Raw genomic sequence first — 20983 nt, forward strand, 5'->3', positions numbered from 1 at the left:
CCCAAGACTAGGTCAGAGCCCCTCTCCTGCCATACACATTAATACAAAGCTATGTCAAGGATCACGCAATTGGTAAAACATTCGGCTGAAGAGACGCAATAGTTTGTATTTTCCTCTCTTTCTTTCCCAAGCCTTGCTTTGGGCAGAACAGTCCTCTATCCGATACACACCATCAGCTGTATTGATCTTGCCAAAAGGATAATAAAATCAGATATTATCTTTAAAGAAATAAAGTGCTTAAAGATTGCAGCTGGAAGGCAAACACTCAGGACCATTTTGAATTCCACTGAAGTATCACCTCTGCTCTCCAGAACATCACCACTGCACTTAGGAAGACAAAAGCACTTTTAGGCAGCAGTTCAATGCTATGAACTACCAAAGTGACCCTTCATCTCCACCCTTACTTCTAGAAAACTGGCTTGTGTTTACAACTACAGTGTGTAGACCTGGTTACATACAACTCTCCATGCAGGCTGACGCAGAGGACAACAGAGTTCTTGCATTCAAATCAGGTATTTCATCCTATATTTTTCATAAGTCTTTTCCTGTTTTGTCTGAAAGAATAAGTGACTTTGTAATGTGGTTTGAAAGAGTTAAAATTTGATTTATCGAAAGAGAGGGGGAAAAAAAACCCAGATTTTAAAGCAGTAAGCAAGTTCAAGCACTTCAAAATAAACATGAAGGTTTTACCATAACCTGTTTGGTTTTTCCCCGATAAAGGAAGAGCTGAAGGAAAAAGACGATGCATTTTCATTTTTTTGGATCTTTTTTATTCAAAAGTTTTCAAAGAAATAAAACAGAAAAAAGCTAACAATCTAATCAAATTTACAGTTCAAAAATGTCTTTTGGCGTTTAACAACAAGTCCTAGGAAACAAAACTACAGAGTTATCTTGAACCGGACAAATAAGTTACCACTGGCAAGTTTGTGGCACTAGTAAAACAAAAATAAAAAATTAACTCTCTTGATCATATAGATATCTCTATGAAAATCTTTTTTTTTCAATCTGTACAAAAGGTCTTTCTTCATAAATTAATTTTTTATAATTTAATGGCTGTCTACTATGTGATGTTTAAGTAACTGATTATTTCTTTATGTACAGAGGTTAAATTTCCCAAATCTTACCCAGACAATGAGTATGGCACTTAGTTCAGACATTTCTGGCAGCAGCTCTTCCCTCCCTCTAACACAGCTATCATACTGCAGTTTTAATTAACGCAAAAATATCAAGTAGTGAGAGATCCAGGTTTGGAAAGATACCAGATACAGGCAAGGTGCTGCAGGAAGTCTGGACTTTTACAAAGCAGTAATATTCCAGGGAGCATAGAACCAATAATACCACAACTTTTTAAAAAAAGAAAAAACAAAAACACATCTCTTATGACTATGTATTTCACTAGAATCTACACTTCTCAGAGCAGCAATTTACTTTTGAAACTATGAAATGTCACCGACATCTATACTCCAATACTCACACAAAATTTAAAAACTAAAAAATACTTGAAAGAAACAACTGCTTAGGCCTAGCTCCCGAGCTAGGATGATTTGGTCTGTGGAAACAGGGAGGGCCAGCAACCTGTCCCAATACAAAAGGAAATAAACTTTGAGGTAGATAACTGATCATATACAGCTGACCAGAGAAGTACACAGTTTTGGAAGACAACTTAATTTATCATTTGATTTAAAACATATGCAATTGTAATAAAGAGCTTTAGTAGCAGTGAATTATCTAATATGTGAAGTACAAATAACTGTGTATTTATGAATCAGGAATTTCATAGTTTCAAAATTGGTTTTCTTTACACTTAACACTTGTAGTGATGATGTAAAGTGTGGCACTGCTTGGATCCAAGTCTTCCTTCATGCTTTTGTGTCCATACATCAATTAAAATTATAAAACCTAAATGCAAATGTACAAAAAAGGCACATTCTCCTAACCGCAAACTGGTCCGGCAAAAATAAAAAGTACAGAAGACGTAATGCTGAGACAAATCAGAATTATTGGTTACTGGCTCTTTGTTCTTTGGTAAAGTTACCTTTTAAAAGTGCCAAGTCTTTTTATTTTTATTTACCTACTATAGAGAGCTAGTACCCAATCAATTATGCTTCTACTTACATCTCAGCGTATGTTTGAAAACGAGTCTTTTAGCTTTTGCCATTTTGCTGTTATAGCAACTTTTCTGTTTGCTAAGTCTCAGCACAATCCTCATCCTAAAGCACTATCATTAGTATAAAGGAAGGACAAAAACATTCGGTGATATTCCCTCCCCAAACTCCCTACTCTACCTATGCTAAAACTAGAACATCAAGTTAGTTTCTGAAAAAAGGCAAAAAAAGATTTTACATTGCATCATACAGCAGAGTTCCTAAGTCATTCAAACTACCAGAGGGAACTATTGGCATATGGCCTTACAAACAGTTTATCCTATTAAAATTTCCCCAGTCAGAAAATGTGTTTCACACAAAACATTTTTTCCCCTCTTGCATTTCACTACCTTACATATTATGTGAAAAATCATTAAAAACACTTACTACACATTAAAAAAGCCAAATTTTCAGCAATTTTTATTGACTACCTTTAAAAGCCCTATGCTGCTGTTTTACAAGGCATAATAGACCAGCTCATTTGGTCAAAGCATTCTACACCATTAGTTTGGACTACTTACTGAAACAGCTACAGCATTGAAAGATTTAAGGCAAATTGGAATTTATAGAAAAGGATAAGACACTTCACACTACATTAAAAGAAAAACAGAAAGCTAAAAGACCAGACACTATAACTGCAACACAGCACTAAAGCAACACTCACACACTGCAAGCACAGAACATCATCTTGGATGTTTTACTATTTTAAACTTCAGAAAACCCATTTCATACAATTAAAAAAAAAAAAACAAAAACAAAAACAAAATAAAAATAAACCAAAACACAAATTCTGTCATGCACGTGAATAAGTCTTCGTGGTCATCTGTGCATACCCAGAAATTTGAATATTTTTTTTTTTTGCGTCATAACACTTGATAAAAATTTTTTTTTACTAAAATAAACCTGTTCATGGGAACAGCTACTAGATGAATTTAAGGTTTTTCTTATGCACCTTATAGAACTTATAGCAAAAATAGTTTTAGTTGATTTCATTATAAATAACATTTTCAAGAACCTGTGCAAAACTGTCAATAATTCCTAAAGCACAATTGATCAGTAAAATCCATGATTGTTTCAGCCTTTGCACCCTTCTCCAGGCCAGGTCAACGCTGGACATCTGTAACACAGAAAGGTCAGAGCTAGAGCGGAATTACAATTGCATGCTTTTTTCCTAATGTAGCTGTCCATAAAACATGATTTATCATTTCCTATTTCAGACAGCTGTGAGAAGACTAGGTGAATCTGAGTATAAATTTGAGCAATAACACAGGCGGCACTACGGGTGCTTGGCCCTTCCCAGGATAAGGCTCTACGCCAGGATACAGCCTGTATTGTATTTTCCCTCTATCTCTAATACTTGTTCGGCACGCAAAGCTCCCACTGGGGATCTGTGAGACTGCATTCAAAGCTATTCCCTTCTTTGTTGTTTTGTTATTGTTATTTCCTTTTAATTGGCCAAAAGTGGTGGAGTGTGTGAACTTACTCCTGTGGCATCTCCAAGGCTTTTGATCTCTGGGAAAGGAACACAACTTTCTTTTGGTGCAGCCTCAGGGAGGCTATGTACAACAGTTAATGCAGAGACAGCTACTGTGCCTCCATGACCGCTAATACTTAACAGCAATTCAGGGCTCGTTACATTTGAAGGAAGACTTCTCAATCCACTGTATTGGCTTATATTGCCATATGGGTTTAAAAAAAAAACGTCAGCTAATGAAAAAAAGTTTAGACAGTTTTTGAATTTCTCAGGGCAAGACAAAGTCTGGTATTTTAAGGCTTGTACATTTATAGGTGCATATATAATGACAATGTGGGGTTTTTTCCAAGTCCCTTTGACTATTCTCACATAGTAGCAACTTTTTGAAAAGAAGCTATAAAGTTAGTAAATGTAGCCACCAAAGGAAAGATGCTGTGTATTTCTGATCGATTGCACCCATTTGTGCAAATATACTAGTTGTCATTTACCCCTTATTTATGGCAATATGTATATTGACTTTTAATAGGACATTCCCAAAAATGCTGCATGTGCATTTAGAAAGAAGCTTCAGTTTGACAGTAGTAACGAAGCCACAACAATTAAGAGAGTGCAGTGTTCCCTGTATTTAAGGCAAAAAATAACTGTCAGTTCCCTCCCCTTCACCTGTCTGAAAAATGACAAGTACCAACATGTTCCAGGGACAGAAATACCAAATGCCATTCTCTGAGGCTGAAATCAGCTGAGTAATATTAACCTTCCCCACATGCCCACTGCCACAGCCACTGCTGACATAGATCCCGGACTCAAGCAGGTCCAGAAGAGGCCACAAAGATGACCAGGGGGCTGGAGCACCTCACCTATAAGGACAGGCTGAGAGAGTTGGGGGTGTTCAGCCTGGAGAAGAGAAGGCTCCAGGAAGACCTTATAGCGGCCTTCCAGTACTTAAAGGGGGCCTACAGGAAAGATGGGGAGGGACTCTTTATCAGGAAGTGTAGTGATAGAATGAGAGGTAACAGTTTCAAACTGACAGAGGGTAGAGATTTAGATTAGATATAAGGAGGGTGAGGGTGGTGAGACACTGGAACAGGTTGCCCAGAGAAGTTATGGATGGCCACTCCCTGGAAGTGTTCAAGGCCAGGTTGGACAGGGCTCTAAGCATCCTGGTCTAGTGGAAGGTGTCCCTGTTCATGGCAGAGGAGCTGGAACTAGATGATCTTTAAGATCCCTTCCAATCCAAGCAACCCTATGATTCTATGATTTCACTGGCTCCTACAGCATATAAATAAAGATAACGGTGCTTCTCTGAAGAATAAAATACATAGAGGAGTGGCACACAATGTTGCTTGGTATTCTACATGGAGTCATCATTACAAAATGTGTCTCAGGTGACAGCACATCTCATCCTTTCAGGAGACTAAACACTGCTCCTCCTGCCTGGCCCCAGTCTATGGGGAAGATACTGACAGGTTGGGAGAGAGAGGCAGGACGGGGAGATGACATGCAGGATTACGCTTCACTGTCTACCACAGATCTCTATTGGTAAGGAGGTTTTACACACCCACAGGGAAGACTTAAGGCAAAACAAGTAAATCCTTGAAAAGCGGTTAACACCAGCCAAAAGCCTTGGCATGGGAAACGTGCAGGAGCCACGATTTTAACACTAGGAGATGGATAACGAGAAGAGTCTGTGGCTTTGCTTTCTCCCTGCTCTGGAAGCAAACCAAGGATGTGGGCTTTCTCTAGATGCCAGCATTTGGCCAGACTACAATAATAAACACAGGTCATATGTTGTGCTATGCAGACTGTGCCATCTGTTGGATGTGCGAAGTTTTCCCATTGGTTTATTTCCTTCTTTACATTCTTCAACATATAAGAAGTTGTTATGCCAATAATGGGATGAGAGCAGCGTTGTCAAATAGCACAGCTGACCTGCAAAATCAAAGGTAGTGCCAAAATGTCTGTACTGTTAGATCTATACATTTCAGTGAGAATATCACACAATTAGAAATTCCTTGCACCTAACTAATTGAGATTTTTGAGTATCTAATAAATGCCACGAGGACTGTAGAAAAACCCTTCTAAGAGGATCTTTAGCACATCATTGCAGCTGAATGGAATTTGTCAGTATGAGGTCTTACAAGATTTGATAAGAAAAATTATGTAGTCAAGTTGCCTGGCTTACAAAGCACTTGGAAAAAGATGGGTTAAGGAAGAATTAATTTCCAGAATTTTAAGACATGGAAGATGGAGAAGGGAATGTAGTGCAAACAGTATGTTCAGGATGGCAATCTGCAGAAAGCAAAAATTTTGCATGGAAGGAGTTTGGGTAAAGCTAATGATTGGTTAGTAAAGAAAGGCCATGCAAGCAAAACCAGAGAAAACCTGGAGTGGGAAAGTAAAACCCTGGAATTAGAGCCAAACAAGGATGTGGATTAAAAATCAATTGACAAAATTCTGGACCACACTGGTTTTTCCTAGCATAAAGGATAAGAGGAAAGTCTTCAGGAGAAAAGGTCAGCAAGGATTTCTACCAGACCACCCCCCTGCCTGTGGCCTGTCAGTTGCAAAGCTGCTTTGAAATCTTACATGTACCACAGAAATAGAGGATATTATACGTACAAATACAGTTCCCTTTAGCATTGTGATTCTTGTATTTTTGCACTAATTCACTGTTATTCTTGTATACAGCATGCTGTCAGGATGACCAAATTAAAATCCAACATAATCCAGTTATGCTATAGAGAAATTATTAACACACTACTACTCATAATTCATTAACTCACTTCTGGAACCTGTGCTTGCTTTCCTGGCTTCTAACTCTGGCCAAGTTCAAGTTAACTTCACTGCCTGTATCCAGATATTATCAGTGTTATTTATATTACATTAAAAAACCCCAATTAATATTTCAATACAGAGTACTGTAAGTTATGAAATAAGATATCTTTGAATTCACATCTTTCATGTGACAGAATGAGCCCCTACCTCACAGTTACTTATTTTGCTGATACGTATATGGAGAATGGTCACTGGACGTCTCTACTGTAACCTGTTGTTGAGCACTTGCTTCCTGCAAATAAAAAGGAAGACAAGACATGAGACACAAAATCAGCATTATCTGCAATCTGTATTTCCATGTGACTCATGCAATTAACAGTCTTCAAATCTTTCTAACATTTCTCAAGTAGGGTATTTCAAATTTGAGGTGTTAACTTTGCACTGATTTACATTTCAGCAAACAGAGGAATAAAATGATTATGCAAAACCTTGTATTTCCTCAGCTGCTTTGATGATAATTAAAACAACCCCACAAGTCTTTGACATTATAGACATAAATACTCAAAAGGAGCCAATAACTGCTAGTATATTTTCTATCTGCAAGTGCAAAAGAGCATTCTGTCCCTCTCCTTTTGAGGGGCAGTGAGAAGAATAAGATCTACTTACCACATGTACAAACACTATTGCTTTGAGTACCATGGTGAGACAGGCACTAGGCAACACAGAGAATTGTAGTTGGGACTTTGCACACAGACCCCCCCAGAAACCAGGGAATTAATTCAGCTGATAGTGCTCCAGCAGCCAGTGCAATCAGCTAACTACCAAAAGTCCTTCTCCAACTCACCATGGCGGGATGTATAAACTGAACCAAACAAGTTCTGGAGTTTCTGGACCAATAGATTTTGGAACAAAATGTTTTTTCTTACAGGCTCTGGAAGAGACTGTCTAGCACTCATTCTGAATACAAGAGCTTCAACATACCTTGTCTAGCTCCTCTGTTAAGGAAGTACTGACCTATGAAAGGGCGTAAGGTAAGTCAAAACAGTAGACAAACTATTGTCTACCATTTAGTTATCCTCTTCAACTGGGCTTGCAAAGGGCTTTATTAGGCAAATATGCACAGTATCCTGAGATGCCAGGATAAAACCGGGATTCTCTGCAAAAAGTTACAATCATAGGCCATTGGCAGAGAAGTTTGCTCACAGGAAAACCAAATGGAACATCAAAAGTAACATGGCTTGTTCCTACTGGAAATTATGTTTCACAAAACACAAAGTTTGTCTGAGGTATGCTCATATAGAAGACTGCTCCAAGTACTGTACTGCTACAAGTACAGGTTATTCTTTGTTATAATATTAGTTATATTAGTTAAGAATAATGTCACTTCATAGTTTTAATATACACTGTGTTCACAGTACATTCACAGTTACAATGTTAGGCTTAAAATGATAGCTTTCCCACTATATTAAAAAAAAACCCTAGTATCATATTCATGTCTCTTATCTCTGGTCTTTTATAAAATATACTGACCTCAACAGGAACCGCTGCTGTCTGGACATGTGTATACTGGGGTATGTAGGCTCCTTGCATAGCTGTTGTGGCTGGCATGTACTAGAAAGACAGAGAGTTGAGTTCGGGTAAAGCCCAATGTAAATTTAAGAGTATTCAAATTACCTATCATGACAGCATTATTTAATAGATATTGACTGTTTCCCTAAAGGAATATACATAAGAGAAAGACTTTTGTGCTTGAAATCAATAGGCTTTTCAGAAAAGTGAGACACCTGTTTTGAAAAAACTCAAATTTAGACTTCAAAGACTAGATAAAGGACTCTTCCTTCTCTTGTTAACCCTGATCATCATCTTTTCTTTTTTTAATTCTATCTGCTCAGAAAAGAAGGGTCTTTCAGTTTAGAAGCTAGCCTGTATCTCTTTCTTCTGGTTTAGTTTCTGTTCCACGCTTTGTATTACCTTCTGCAACTCTGATCTCCTGAAGAGTAAAAACAACTACTTTTTCTTTTTCGATACAACCCTGGAGTTACCTCCTGGGTTCCTTTCATTTGCTTTGATATATTTTTATTTATTAATTTCCAATTTCTGATCAGCTAATAGACTGAATAAAACCTTCTGAATATGATTTAAAAATGAAGACAGTTCTTAATACTTTATCGGATGAAAGACTACCCAAAGGATTATTTTTTTCCTACATGCAAGCTGCACATGCATACTGCGATCTACACACGGTATTTTCTACTTGTTCTAACTTCTATTTTGTATTGAATTGCTACATACTGTTCCAGTACTGCCTAATGAAAGGTGACTCATCTGCTGTGTCAGAGGGCTTATCATCGATGCAGGCTGTAGTGACATGGTGTGGTCCATGGAGGGAGTCAGTACAGCACCCTATTAAAACAGAGAAAGAAAGAAACAGTTGCAGCAACACGCAGATTTTAACTACATTTTTGATTTCAGAGTCTACGAATGGGCTGTCCTTCCAAGGAGATATACCACAAGAACTCTCCTTAACCCCAGGCACTGACCCAGGAAGCAGGTCTTGGGGCGTTCTGAATATTTTACTCAAGCAGATGCGTTTTGCACAGTTTGGTAATAGGGTAAGAACTGCATTGACTTCCTATCAAACACACAACCGATGTTCGATGCACTTGAGACACCTGCTGAAAACACTTTGTAAAATATGAGTTTAACCAGATGCTAACTTTAAAGCAAAAATCTGCACACGTTACCAGGTATAGATTCACTTAGCTTACATTTTGGAATTTCGAGCTTTAGGAAGAAACTTCTATCTCATCTTTAAGAATGGAGGCTTTGGAGGGACACTTGTGATAGGAGAATTCTACTTGTCACATGCAATGTTCACACACAAGGTAGCTGCCCTACTTAGTGGTTGGTTTTGTTAGCACACACATTTTAAAAGAGTGGGTTAGCAATGCTGATTCTTTGTCCAAATACTAGTTACTGTGATGACCTTTCTATCACTCCTGTACCATTTTGTTAACTTCATTAAAAGTGTATGTCAAATTTTTATACACTTGAGATTGTTAAACAAGGAGGGCACACTAGTAACGTTTTCAGAGTAATCTGAAATGGAGGGTTATCAACAAACTTAATTTTACCAATCATGTTCTACAAAAACACATTTCTAAATACTTTGTATGACTTATGCTTGCAGATGTGTTGATTAAAATTGATGGAGGCTCAAAATGAACAGAAATAATTGCAGTGTACTGAAAGCCACTATTTTGAATCAATAACTAATCCTTAAAAAGAAAAAAAATAAAAGAAAAAAAGACATACATAGTTGGAAAAACAACCATGTGATCAGTGCAGATGAAATGAGTCACAGGCACATCAAACACTAAAAGAATTTCCTGTCTGTAGACTGCAGGCTTCTCTGCAAAGCAAATGAGCAAGACAGCACCAGTCTTTGCACAGACCAAAACTGAACTTAAGTCAGGAATCTAAATCTTTATTTTCAACTGTGAAATCTCATCTTGTATACCTGTGAACCTTACAGCATTATAACAGATCAACTTGCATCTTTCACAGCATGATTTGCAAGATGTTTTTTTAAATGAAAATCTGTGTTGATAGAGAAAACTTAAAACCTGGTGTGTGTGTGTTTAACATCAAAAACCACAAATACAACAATTAAGTGTGCGGGAGAGTGCTCTGGTTCAGTATTCACCTGCTCTGCATGCAGGAGAAGAAAATGTTCTGCCAAGATGATTTATATACTATAATCTGCATGGAGAGGTTAAAGTCAAGACAATATGCCTTCTATATCTGGAAACAGACTTGTTTGTTAACTACAGGAGTGCATATATTAAAGCGCCTGTTATTATTTGTAATGTTCCTAATAAGTCTCAGATATAATGGTACTTAATTGGCAAATGACATAGATAAGAAGCAAAATATCATGGGAGAGTATAGATTAGAATGCCTGACAGTTTGGTACAGAGGCCACAGCCAAAAGTGTAGGGAGACTAGCATTACTCATGAGTGGTGAAGCCAGAACAAGTTATGCAGGTTTCTTCAAGTAAGTGCCCATAATGTCATTTATATCACTACAACCATCTGTCTTTCACAAATCATCCAGTCTGAACTATTCTAGACCCATTCTAAAACCTTGGGTCTTCAATTCCAGCTCCCAATAGGTAAACAGTATGTAAAACATTGGTACTTGCAAAGTGCTTTTCATTTAAATTTTTTTTAAAAAAAAGTTTCCTCAGGATGCTGATTTGGTAATTAATTGTCCTCATCACCTTGATACCCTGAAGACAGCTTTCTTTTTTTTTTCCTAATAAAATGAGGCCCCAACCCAAGTTACTATCTTTGTTTCTCTTTTTATTTTGATCTATGATTTAATCATGATGTCATTGTCAAAACTCTAAAAATAACTGGGCAGGAATTGACCTGTTTCCTGTTGTTTAAAAGTATGTAAAAAGTTTATACAATCAGTAACACAATGAAGCATAAAAACTTACTGGGTGCTGCATTATATATGGTTGAGGCTGCATCCAAGAAGGACTCTGAACCTAGAACAAAATCAGTATTTTATTTTTCGTTTTAGTCATTCTTTTCCTAAATACTCCAACTGAGATACAGTAATAATATAAAAAAAAAAATCATGTTAACACATCCCCTGGCTTATTTATTCACTTTTTAATGCAATTAGCCACTCTGTGGAGCAACACTGATTTCTATGAAAAGTGTATTTATTGTACCTGTAAATCAGAAACAAGATTTGAAGACAATATACCACGTACACCTTTCAGAACAGTATACTATGATTTTAGTGCAGGTCTCAAACTTTATCAAGTACACTGAAAGCATTCAAATGGATGCATGAGAGATTTCTGCTGTGTTGAAAAAGGAGGCACCTTCTGTCTTTGAAATTCCTTTGGGGAAAAATAGTTGGGACCTCAGAAAGTACAGCATCATTTGCCTTCTAGTATGATCAGAATAAAACAAATTATTGAATTTTCACAAGGGAAAAAGAAACCAGGAATTCTGCTAGAATCTTGTTTCAGGAACAAGGAGAAGATTTAGAAGAATTGTTCTCTAAGACATTGCGGTATGTTATTTCCAAAGCACAGGAAGAGAAGGTTCTCATGAGCATTCCTGCTCTTGCAACTACCATGTCTTCTCTCTCTCTAAAACCACTGACTACCCAAATACTTAAATTGAGGTAGGATGCCTAACTTTGCACGTCAAGGTAAATTAAAAAGATTAAAAGGTAAACTAATGGGTTATATGGTTATCTTAGTTAAAAAGAGCTGGTTGCAACAGCTCTTTGAAAAAGTGTGCTGCAAGAAATATTAAAGGTAAGAATGAAAATGTTTCCTCCCCGTCTCCTGTAGGTGTGTCGGATAAGGTGGGATTCTGACATGCACCGCACATACAGAGCTGACTCACCACTGCTGCTGGACATTTAAAGCCCCTTAAACACCTCTACCCTCATTCCCACAGTCCTGTGAACAGGACAGGTAGACAGACAGTCTTGAAAAAAATACAGGTGAGGTATTTTCTGCAAGGTGGAAATATTTCTTCCCTCCTTTTTTTACTGATTTTCAAATCAGAGTAGTATTCTTTTTCAGTCAGAAAAAGAGCAAACAGGAGTTCAAAAATGGAAAACACTTGAACCCTCCCTTTCCTCAGGCAAAAGCTTAATGGCAAAAATACTGGTACAGCTTGACTAAAGCTTTTGCTAATCTACTCATATGATGATAGTAACTGGCTTAGTACTGTCATTTGTGTATACAGGAGTTGCAGAAACAAACACTAGCCAAAACTTTATTAAATTTGTTTACCTTTAATAAAAATAAATCTAGGAACAGGTTATACCATGCCTCAAAGAAAAAATAAATAAATCATGCTCTTGTGATACATCCTGTTGTGTAGATGACAGAATGCTGCAGGTTTCAGTGAGAAGGGATCAGTAATGAAGATGTAACTAATACTCAAATTGTGAAACTCTTCCAGCCAAGAACCTTCTTCCTCCCCAATACAGAAGACTTCAACTTAAATTTTCAATTCCTATTACTGTGGCACTTTAAATATAATGATGTTAGTAACTCCATCCACAATAATTTTAGCTCCATGCCACATATATTGAAATACTGGCAACAACACTTCTAGAAATGTACTGTGTTGTGGTCTGCCTATCTCAATAAGCCCAGAAAAGTGACACTATATTCCCAAGAAGTACATTTCCATGCCAACTTCCAACTTTTACTTGGATTCTGAATATCTGAGAGTCTTATACTGATAAATAATTTATATTTTAATAAAGAATAGCAGCTAATTCTACTGGAATATTTTTCTGAGCAAGAACTTGCTGTAATTTTTGAGGTATTGTACAAAGCAGAATGATTCAATATACTGAAAAATACAGTACTAGCACTGTCTGCTGAGAGCAAATATTGGTGTTGCATAAGTCACCTCAGAAACTGATATAAAATTAATCCAGCTGCCCTCTACCCCAGAGTCCACTGTTTTACCTCCTACATAACACTTTGCTCGCACAAGAAGGCATTAGACCTCCAAACTAGTATTAGACAATTCTTCCTCATTCTTCTCACCTGGAATGGAAGGGTACGTGGAAATTTCTGCAAGGGAATACTGACCAAATGGCCCACAGTGCCTCCATTAGCCTTCTATATGCCTTCTATATTCATTTGCACTCATAGTAAGCTAGAAAACTCAGCACGTCTCTCTCACTAAAAAGCAAATGGCATCTTCTCCTTCCTCTGATGTGCAGAGATAAGAATTTTCAAAATTTAATTGGTTTTGGTTATTTATGACCTGAATCACTGATGCTTACTTTGGCTATGTGTTAAACAGTCAAATGTCAGAATAGGTGATCATTTAGCTTACACTGGGACAACTGGCCTGTCTCAAGTGGTAATTACAGAGCATACATACTAGTATGAGACCACCATACTAGTTGCATTAAATGCAAGTTGTTTGTAGACTGAAATGTACGATGCCCTAAAATTAAGCATTCCTAAGATTTAAATCAAAGTACAAAAACTGTTCCATATCATTCCTCAGAATGTTAAATTGTTTGTCAATATCCCTTAGTGGGGACTCAAGATGACACCTATCAAAATTCCTTTTCAGGAAACTGTACTGGGCTCTAAATACAAAAAATGTGCATAATTCATGTTTTATTTTATTGTTCAAAATAAAGTAACTTTTGGGTTAGAAACACAGTTCTAGACTATTAAATGGTTTAATATAAAAACACTGAATTTGAATGCTAATGTAATTTGAACTCTGAACCCTTAAAAATTTCCTTCTCTAATGTTAAGCAAGTTTCTGTACCCTTATTAGCACAACTATGTAACACGTTATTGTTGGCCTTTTTTGGGGGTTTTTTTTGCACTAAACAATCCGGAAGAAAGTTCAAAAAGAAGGAAGAAATATCTCTAAATACAATTTATCTAAATCAAGAAGGTTTTAAATAAAGAATCATTCCTTTAAAGACATATTATTAACATTAAAAGAACTTGACCAAGAGAAAATGAAAAACCATACATGAAATGCAGAAGTGGCTACAAATAGCCATCAGCACAAGTTAGACTTTGTTTTGCAAGACACCACCTATCTCATTACATTGCTGTGCTTCCTGAAACACACACACTCGTAGTTTTTAAGACTATTATTTTCATGGTGTACAGCATGAAGAAGCCACTTCATTAAAATGAAGCATTATTGGAGAATTCATAAAACCAAATGTAGCAACTGATAAATAAACATAAGCTCCAATGAACCATTTCAAGCTACTAAGTTCTACATACAAACCTGGTATGTGGAAACCGGAGAAGCAATATATGGCGTAATAGATGTCTGAGTGATCATTCTGTTCGCTGTAATACTGTAGGGTGACGGATAAAATCTAGAAAATGCGGAAATATTTGTTAAATGCCATTTCTGTGCATTTTTCATAATGCAAAAAATTTTTTTCTTAGTGTGCCATTATTTAACATACCCATTCTGTAAAGCAGCTGTGGTTGGATCATAAGTGAGTGTCATTCCAGCCTGTAAAAAAAAAAGTGGAAAAAAAGAGTTAACAAAATTCATTTTGATTGTAAATTATTTCTCTTACTCTTTCTTTAGTTGTATTATCTTTAACTGAAAATTTGTACTGAAATAATTTATTACTATGTTAGGGAAAGGTTAATTGACAGCAATAATTAGTGAAGAGAGCCAGTGATATTGGCTATGACTACGAATTTCCAAGTTCCCAGCATGAGGAGCAAAATGCAACCTATGAAATACGGACTAAATGAACATGTGTGTGTTTGAGAGGCAAGACATGGAGATAATTATGCTAGGGTGTTGCCTACAATATATTAACTACAAGAATGAATGGGGAGTGCTGTTTTTCAGAAGACGCATTTGAATTTTCTTGTCTCGTATAAATGAGGTGTCTAGGCTTGCTAACCACAGTAAGCCTATGAAACTATTATCTCGAACATTAAAGATTAAAAAAGCTGTGACTAAAAAAAAATTAATGCTGCACTTCATTGGTACTATTTTAATCCATGAAAGTGATGTGCATTTCAGTGCTGCATAAATTAAAGTATTATTTACTACATGTAAATAAAGTCATGTTTCAGGTAGTTTTATAATATGCAAAATCTCTCAGGCATATTTCTGACCAAGTTGAAGGAGATTTTATTGTTCACTTTAATGGCATCTTCTCCTTCCTCTGATGCAGAGATAAGAATTTTCAAAATTTGGATTTGGAGGTAGGATTTAGTGGTTTGCACTTTGCCTTTTTTCCTCTTAAGAAAGATAGACTTAAGTATTTTATAGAGTTGCAAACTGTCAGGTAAGAGTTGCCTGCACATTTTTAATACGCCAAAAAGCCAAGCCAAGAAGTCTCAATGCCTATCATTTCCATAAGTATTCATTACTGTACACCCACACTAAAGCTTGAAGAGAGGACTTACAAGTCTCACCTCGCCTTCTCTGTGCCATGCTCTTCCATTCTGTATATATTTATTCTGATTCTGTCTCTTTTTCTGTCCTCCATCGGCAAACTTGCACAATAAAGGTTCTGCAGGAACTGAAAAGAAAGAAAGAATGTAAGAAGCATTCATATATAGGTGTTCAGTCCTCCAAATGAGGCATGGTTTTTTAAGTTATATTCTCAGTATGACAGTTAAATAACATGAACTCATACTACAGCATCAATGACTGTTCTGCATAGCAGAAAGATAGCTGCCATACACAAAGAGAGCATCTGGAATCCCTTATATCTTTGATTTTAAACTACTGCTCTAAAACCTGTTGGAAAGAAACATGGTCTGTATAACCTGAGTATGTGTCTGTTGGTCTGCGGATGAATAAGAACTGCCATCTGAATTCTGAGCTTTGCCTCTTAGGAGGTACATCTAAGGAAGGTGGAGAATAAATCTGGCCAAAAGCCTTTAACATACTCTCTGCCCCCCTTGGAGGTTTCAGTCCCTAAACTTAAACTGCTCTGTTCATCCAGACTAGCAGAATAGCTGGCATAGTACGTCCACTTCCTCTAAGAGCAGGGTGAGTGGGCATCTTCACCTTGTGCCACCTTGCAGTGAAAAAATGCCACCACTGCCCATTTCCTTTTTATCTCCTCTTTATAAAGAGCACAAAATGCAACCAGAAATTCAAGATTTTTCTTTTATCTTGGTTTTTGCATAATGTCATGAAATGGTATTGCTATATTTTTACTTTTGCATAACATAATCCTGACCATTACTTCAATTTTTTAATGTCAAAATTGAAGCAATGAAAAAGAATAGTTTGCATAGTATTCTTTCCCTGTTACTAGCTTAAACTGCACTAGTTTCTGAGTACCTACGGCTGAAGCACAGCTCTGCTACATCATACCACACCCTCCCTAATCACAGGGTGGAAGCACGGTTATGACTTGGATGTGAACATTTCTTTGCCAATAATTCCTGACACATGAGCTGTCTAAGCTTTACCATGACACTCCTCCAGTCGTTCTCTGTTTGGAAACACCTTCATGAGACATGGCTGGATCTGAAAACATGCAAGTTTCCAAATGCAGAGTAAACATGTGGGGTGGGAGGGCCACCTGCAAAAAGCCAGCCCCATGAAAAATTTTAGCATATCTGTATCATGCAACAAAATCTATTAGTATAACCATGGCCAGTGCTGATGTGCTCTTCACTCTGTTTGCATTTACAAAAGATGATTGGTATCGAAAACCCCAGACACTTACAACCTGGCAAACAGCTTGACTTTTAAAACTTTGGCACAAAACTAGCACTAATGGCCAAGTTATCCCTAGTTTTAGATGGCATAACCTAAAACATTAGCTCTGGCTCTGCTGGGAAAACACCCACTTCCTGCATGATACATCTTTTCACAGCCTTCTCTATAAAAGATGGATGGACTGGGAGGCAGAATTCGTATGTGGTTCCCTGTCTCATCTCCAACATTGACCACACATCCATTAGAGACTTGTACCTCTCTTACTTGTGCATGGTTATTCAGCAGTCAAATAACTTTAACATCAAAGTGTCAGACTTTAATACTAAATGTGACAACTGAATTATTTTAAAATGTATTATCTTACAGAGAATGGTAATTAAAATCCTATAATCATAAAAAAACAGGGGAAGGTTAGGCTGGACACTGGAAAAAGTATTGGAGACCTACAGACAGTGGAGTAAATGCACAAGGAAATAATAGAAACCCTAAAAGTAGGAGACGGAAACTGGAGAAAATTGTCCTCAAAATCTTGCATTTCTGAGGGATTTTTGGCATTCCCAGAATTGAGTTTTGCTTTGGGGTCTTCTATCATGAGAAGCAACTTCTGCCTTGGCATATTTGGGGAAAAAAGCTACTATATCAATATGCTGATGGATAATTTGATGTTACTTTAGAAAAGCTAGATCCCAATAACCTTGGTCATATCACTCAGCATTTTAATCCACATACATTTCTGTTGAAATAAGAGAAGTTAATCTCAGATGATGTTAGTCAACATGGGTAAAATTGTCAGGTTCTGCTCTGAAATTATTTTGACTCTGAGATCCAAATACTGGTTAACTGCCTTAAATGAAAAAAAAGCTCTTCCTCAAGTTGAGTATCTCTGGCTACTTATAAATTATTTCAAAGCATCTCTATTGTGGGAAGCATTGTGACTTCCAAAATACATACTATAAACTTCTGGATGAGGTCAAAAGAAACTGACATGAGAATGGCTTATAAAGACATCAGAAAATACCTAAAGGTTTCTAGCCCTGTGATTCTGTATTATAGCACTCACAGGTACTACATACTTTATTTAAAGCTGCATTATGTTTTCATTAAAAATCCTCATAGTGAATTGTACAAAACTTTTCTGAAAGTATTATTTGTGCTTACATTTCCCATCATTGTTTCAAGATAAAGATTTTTTTTTTTACAAAAAAGTCAGAGTAAACCTGTCCAACTGTTCAAATAAAATGTTAATTAAAATCTATTTTAAGAACAAATATGATTTTTTCTGTCAATAAATAATGGAAAACAGCTAAAATTTAACTGATGAAACATCCTCTGTGGTGCATCAGCAACACTCTCCTGACAAATTTGAAGAGGAAGAAAAAATGGAACAAGAATTATCAACATGTTTTGGATTTTGCATATGTAATATCCAAAACCTGCTGCAATGAAAAAAAAAAATTTAAAAGGCATTAAAATTTGTGATTTGCCAGAAGTTGGTGCTCCATCTTACTGAAGACAGACCTGGTCATGGGATCCCTTGTTTTTCTGACCTTCCAGCTTCTCTTGCTCCTCACTGTGTCCATAAATGAAGCCAAATGCTGTGAAAACTCCAACTCACATTAAAAAAGACAAAGCAGACTGTCTATTTAATACCACCAACTGCTGTGAGAAGGCTCTATAGCATTTGCTTTCCCTGATTCCAGTTCAAGATCTGAACACTGATAGCGGGAACTGCTGCAATTGAAAGCCTAACTGCAATTTTTGGCTGCTCTTCCATAGATGTGACCTGAGTACTACTGTGTTCATTTCTTCAAGAACACGGTGACTGATGGTCATCAGAGGGAGGGTCATGAGAAAGAGATAAACCTTCCTGGGAGCCAAGTATGATGTACTGATCCCACTCTCACCAAAGAATGAACATAGCCCTTACCCTCTTCAAAATTAAATCTGAAATTTATTTCTTCAGCTTACCTTTCCTCCTATTTTTCACAAATACGTAAGATATTCTCTCTCTTGCACGTACAAACATATATACAATAGATATACATAAAACCAAAAAACTCCAACAAGCCCTACAGACAGTCAAGCAATCTTTTTTGTGGTCCAGGAAGGAAGGGAGAGTAACTTTTATTGCCTAATTGTTGGGAAGTGTGCAGGTCCAGTGATGAAGTGGATCATTAATCATTCAGTGACTTGTCTGTATGTGCAAGACAGAGAGGCATAATATAAATATTAGGAGTCGCATTTACAGCTAAGAGATAGCTGATGTAAAAGGCTATGACTTACAGCAGACTTACACTTCTGCAGCTAAGACACCATGTTTAAAATACACACTCTACTGACACTTAATGAAAACCAACAGACACTCTCAATGGTTTGTAGAAGTCTGTTGAGCTGCCGCTATGGAGGCGTTCTGTAACCATGAGCTTTCCTGGCTTTAACAGCAGGTCAGTGCTTGAAAATGTGGCTGTGGAAAGTGCTGACCATCTCCTCCTGCCCTGAATCACCTTCCTCTAGGGCTAATGTTTTTACAGAAGAAAGATGTGAATGCAATATTAGCCCGGAGAGTAAATACTTCCTTGTCATAAACACACTATGCACCTGTGTACATTAGAATTCAGTCTTCGTTTGTTCAGCGTCTACCCAAACACATACCAGGTGATACCATAAATGCAAGAACAAAATTCACGTTCTTATGCTGAACTTTGTGTTCACACCCTTGACTTTACATGGCTAATTTTATCAACTTTGCAAAAAATTCTAATTTCTGATATTAAAAAATACAACAAAATACTTTTAAAATACTATTATGTTAATCAGTTTTCAATTAAACTGTATCTTTTAGTGACTTTCATTGCTTATTTTCTAGTGACAAAGCATATGGGACTAATTAATTCTGACAATAAAACATCACTTTAATGATAGAGCAAGTACAGCTCTGTACAGCTAGAAACTTTTACCAAAAGCTGTGGGAATTAAAAAAAAAAGTTGTGCAACCCAAGATCTCAGTAGCTTTGTAAGTTTAAAGAGAAATTAAACATATACTCTTCACCATCCTAATCTTCATTTAAACACCGTGCTCAGGGTTATATTTCTTTAATAAATTTACACAAGGTTTAATAATTTGTCAGAGGAGTATAGTCTGAGTGCTTTTAAGTACTGTTTTTCTTTTCTACTCCAATGTTGCTTCTTAGAACTAAGCATCAATTTCAAACTATGAGAATTAGACCCGTAAAAGCTTCTAATCTTTGATCTAATGGGTAAAATCTTGGTTCCTCTGCCTTCGGTGTGACCATCAGGAGTAACACCAGCACTGTGACCTCTTGATACCCTTTAGCAGTGGTTTTATGGTTCATGGATTATTTCTAAAGGATCTGTGAAAGATAACTAAGAAATGTGAGTTTATGGTCAATCAGCTTAAATTCACGATATAGAGATCTTCAGTGCCAGATAACTTTGTAAAGGTAAGCAAATGGAAAAAAGCTCCGAAATGACTGCCACAAGATAACTACTTCAAGGCTCTGTTTTCACTCCTCTCTTGCACTGGAAAGATGTCCAGATCAAATCATTTCAAACAGTAGTGTCTACAATACCTGGTGGACCTCTTCCTAGACTACAGTCAAGAGCACAGGCAGGAGCAGAGCTCTCACACCTGCCTTCAGCTTCTTCCCTAAAACAGTCCCTGAGTGACCAATATTTTTATGGTAAGTGGGAAGAGGAGGATGGATCATGGATAACCTATGATTCATCATCGTAACCCCACCATTCCTGAAGCAAAAACGGTATGGGCTGCTCAGCAAAAATACTCTGTACCTTACACACATTAAAACAATATCACTTAAATTATTTTTCAGTAAAAGAAGTATTAAATAATCCATGAAGTCTATAAAACAGCCATAAAACTTTTGTAACTTTTTAACTGCTATATTTTTCATTTTAAATGTAAGAGACAAATACATTCAGACTTATACATACCTAACATTCTACAGCACAACTTCTTTATGTTATTATTTATATTATTCTCATGTATTATCATGCGGTTACATGCTGCTGTGATAGAGAGGAGATGCCTTCCATTATTTGGCCCAACAGATCATGTCTACAATCTTTATGGGTCCAATGCAAGGCAAAAGGACAGCAAAGATTAAGTATCATCTTTAGGGGAGGGAGGCTAAGTCTGCTGCTCTGACCTCATTATACCTCTTCTGTGTCCTGGCTCCTTATATTAGTCTAGTCTCCATTTCCTCTAATTCATGACATTCACATTTCACAGGAGAATAGAAAGTCTTTAGAGCTCACATTATTCACTGAAAACAATAATTCTTTAAAGAGAAAAGTA

At 36.8% G+C, this 20983-nt stretch overlaps 1 protein-coding gene across 4 annotated transcripts in view; it reads right to left on the minus strand.

Annotated features, from left to right (window-relative positions):
• Positions 1-747: 747 nt before the first annotated feature.
• Positions 748-20983, minus strand: part of RBMS1 (RNA binding motif single stranded interacting protein 1) — a 146774-nt gene continuing 126538 nt past the window's right edge. For 2 of the 4 annotated variants that reach the window (XM_074828962.1, XM_074828965.1), the window contains exons 7-14: positions 15375-15490; positions 14408-14457; positions 14221-14314; positions 10899-10949; positions 8686-8796; positions 7924-8004; positions 6601-6685; positions 748-3261 (exon numbers count right to left, since the gene is read on the minus strand). In XM_074828962.1, coding sequence (XP_074685063.1) covers positions 6608-6685; positions 7924-8004; positions 8686-8796; positions 10899-10949; positions 14221-14314; positions 14408-14457; positions 15375-15490 — 581 coding nt within the window. In that variant the 3' untranslated portion in view covers positions 748-3261; positions 6601-6607. Of the gene's footprint in view, positions 5548-6600; positions 6686-7923; positions 8005-8685; positions 8797-10898; positions 10950-14220; positions 14315-14407; positions 14458-15374; positions 15491-20983 lie in introns of all 4 variants that reach the window. The other 2 variants (XM_074828964.1, XM_074828963.1) reach the window with 2 other exon arrangements.

This window comes from Strix aluco, chromosome 6, assembly GCF_031877795.1.
Source record: "Strix aluco isolate bStrAlu1 chromosome 6, bStrAlu1.hap1, whole genome shotgun sequence".
Taxonomy (NCBI): domain Eukaryota; kingdom Metazoa; phylum Chordata; class Aves; order Strigiformes; family Strigidae; genus Strix; species Strix aluco.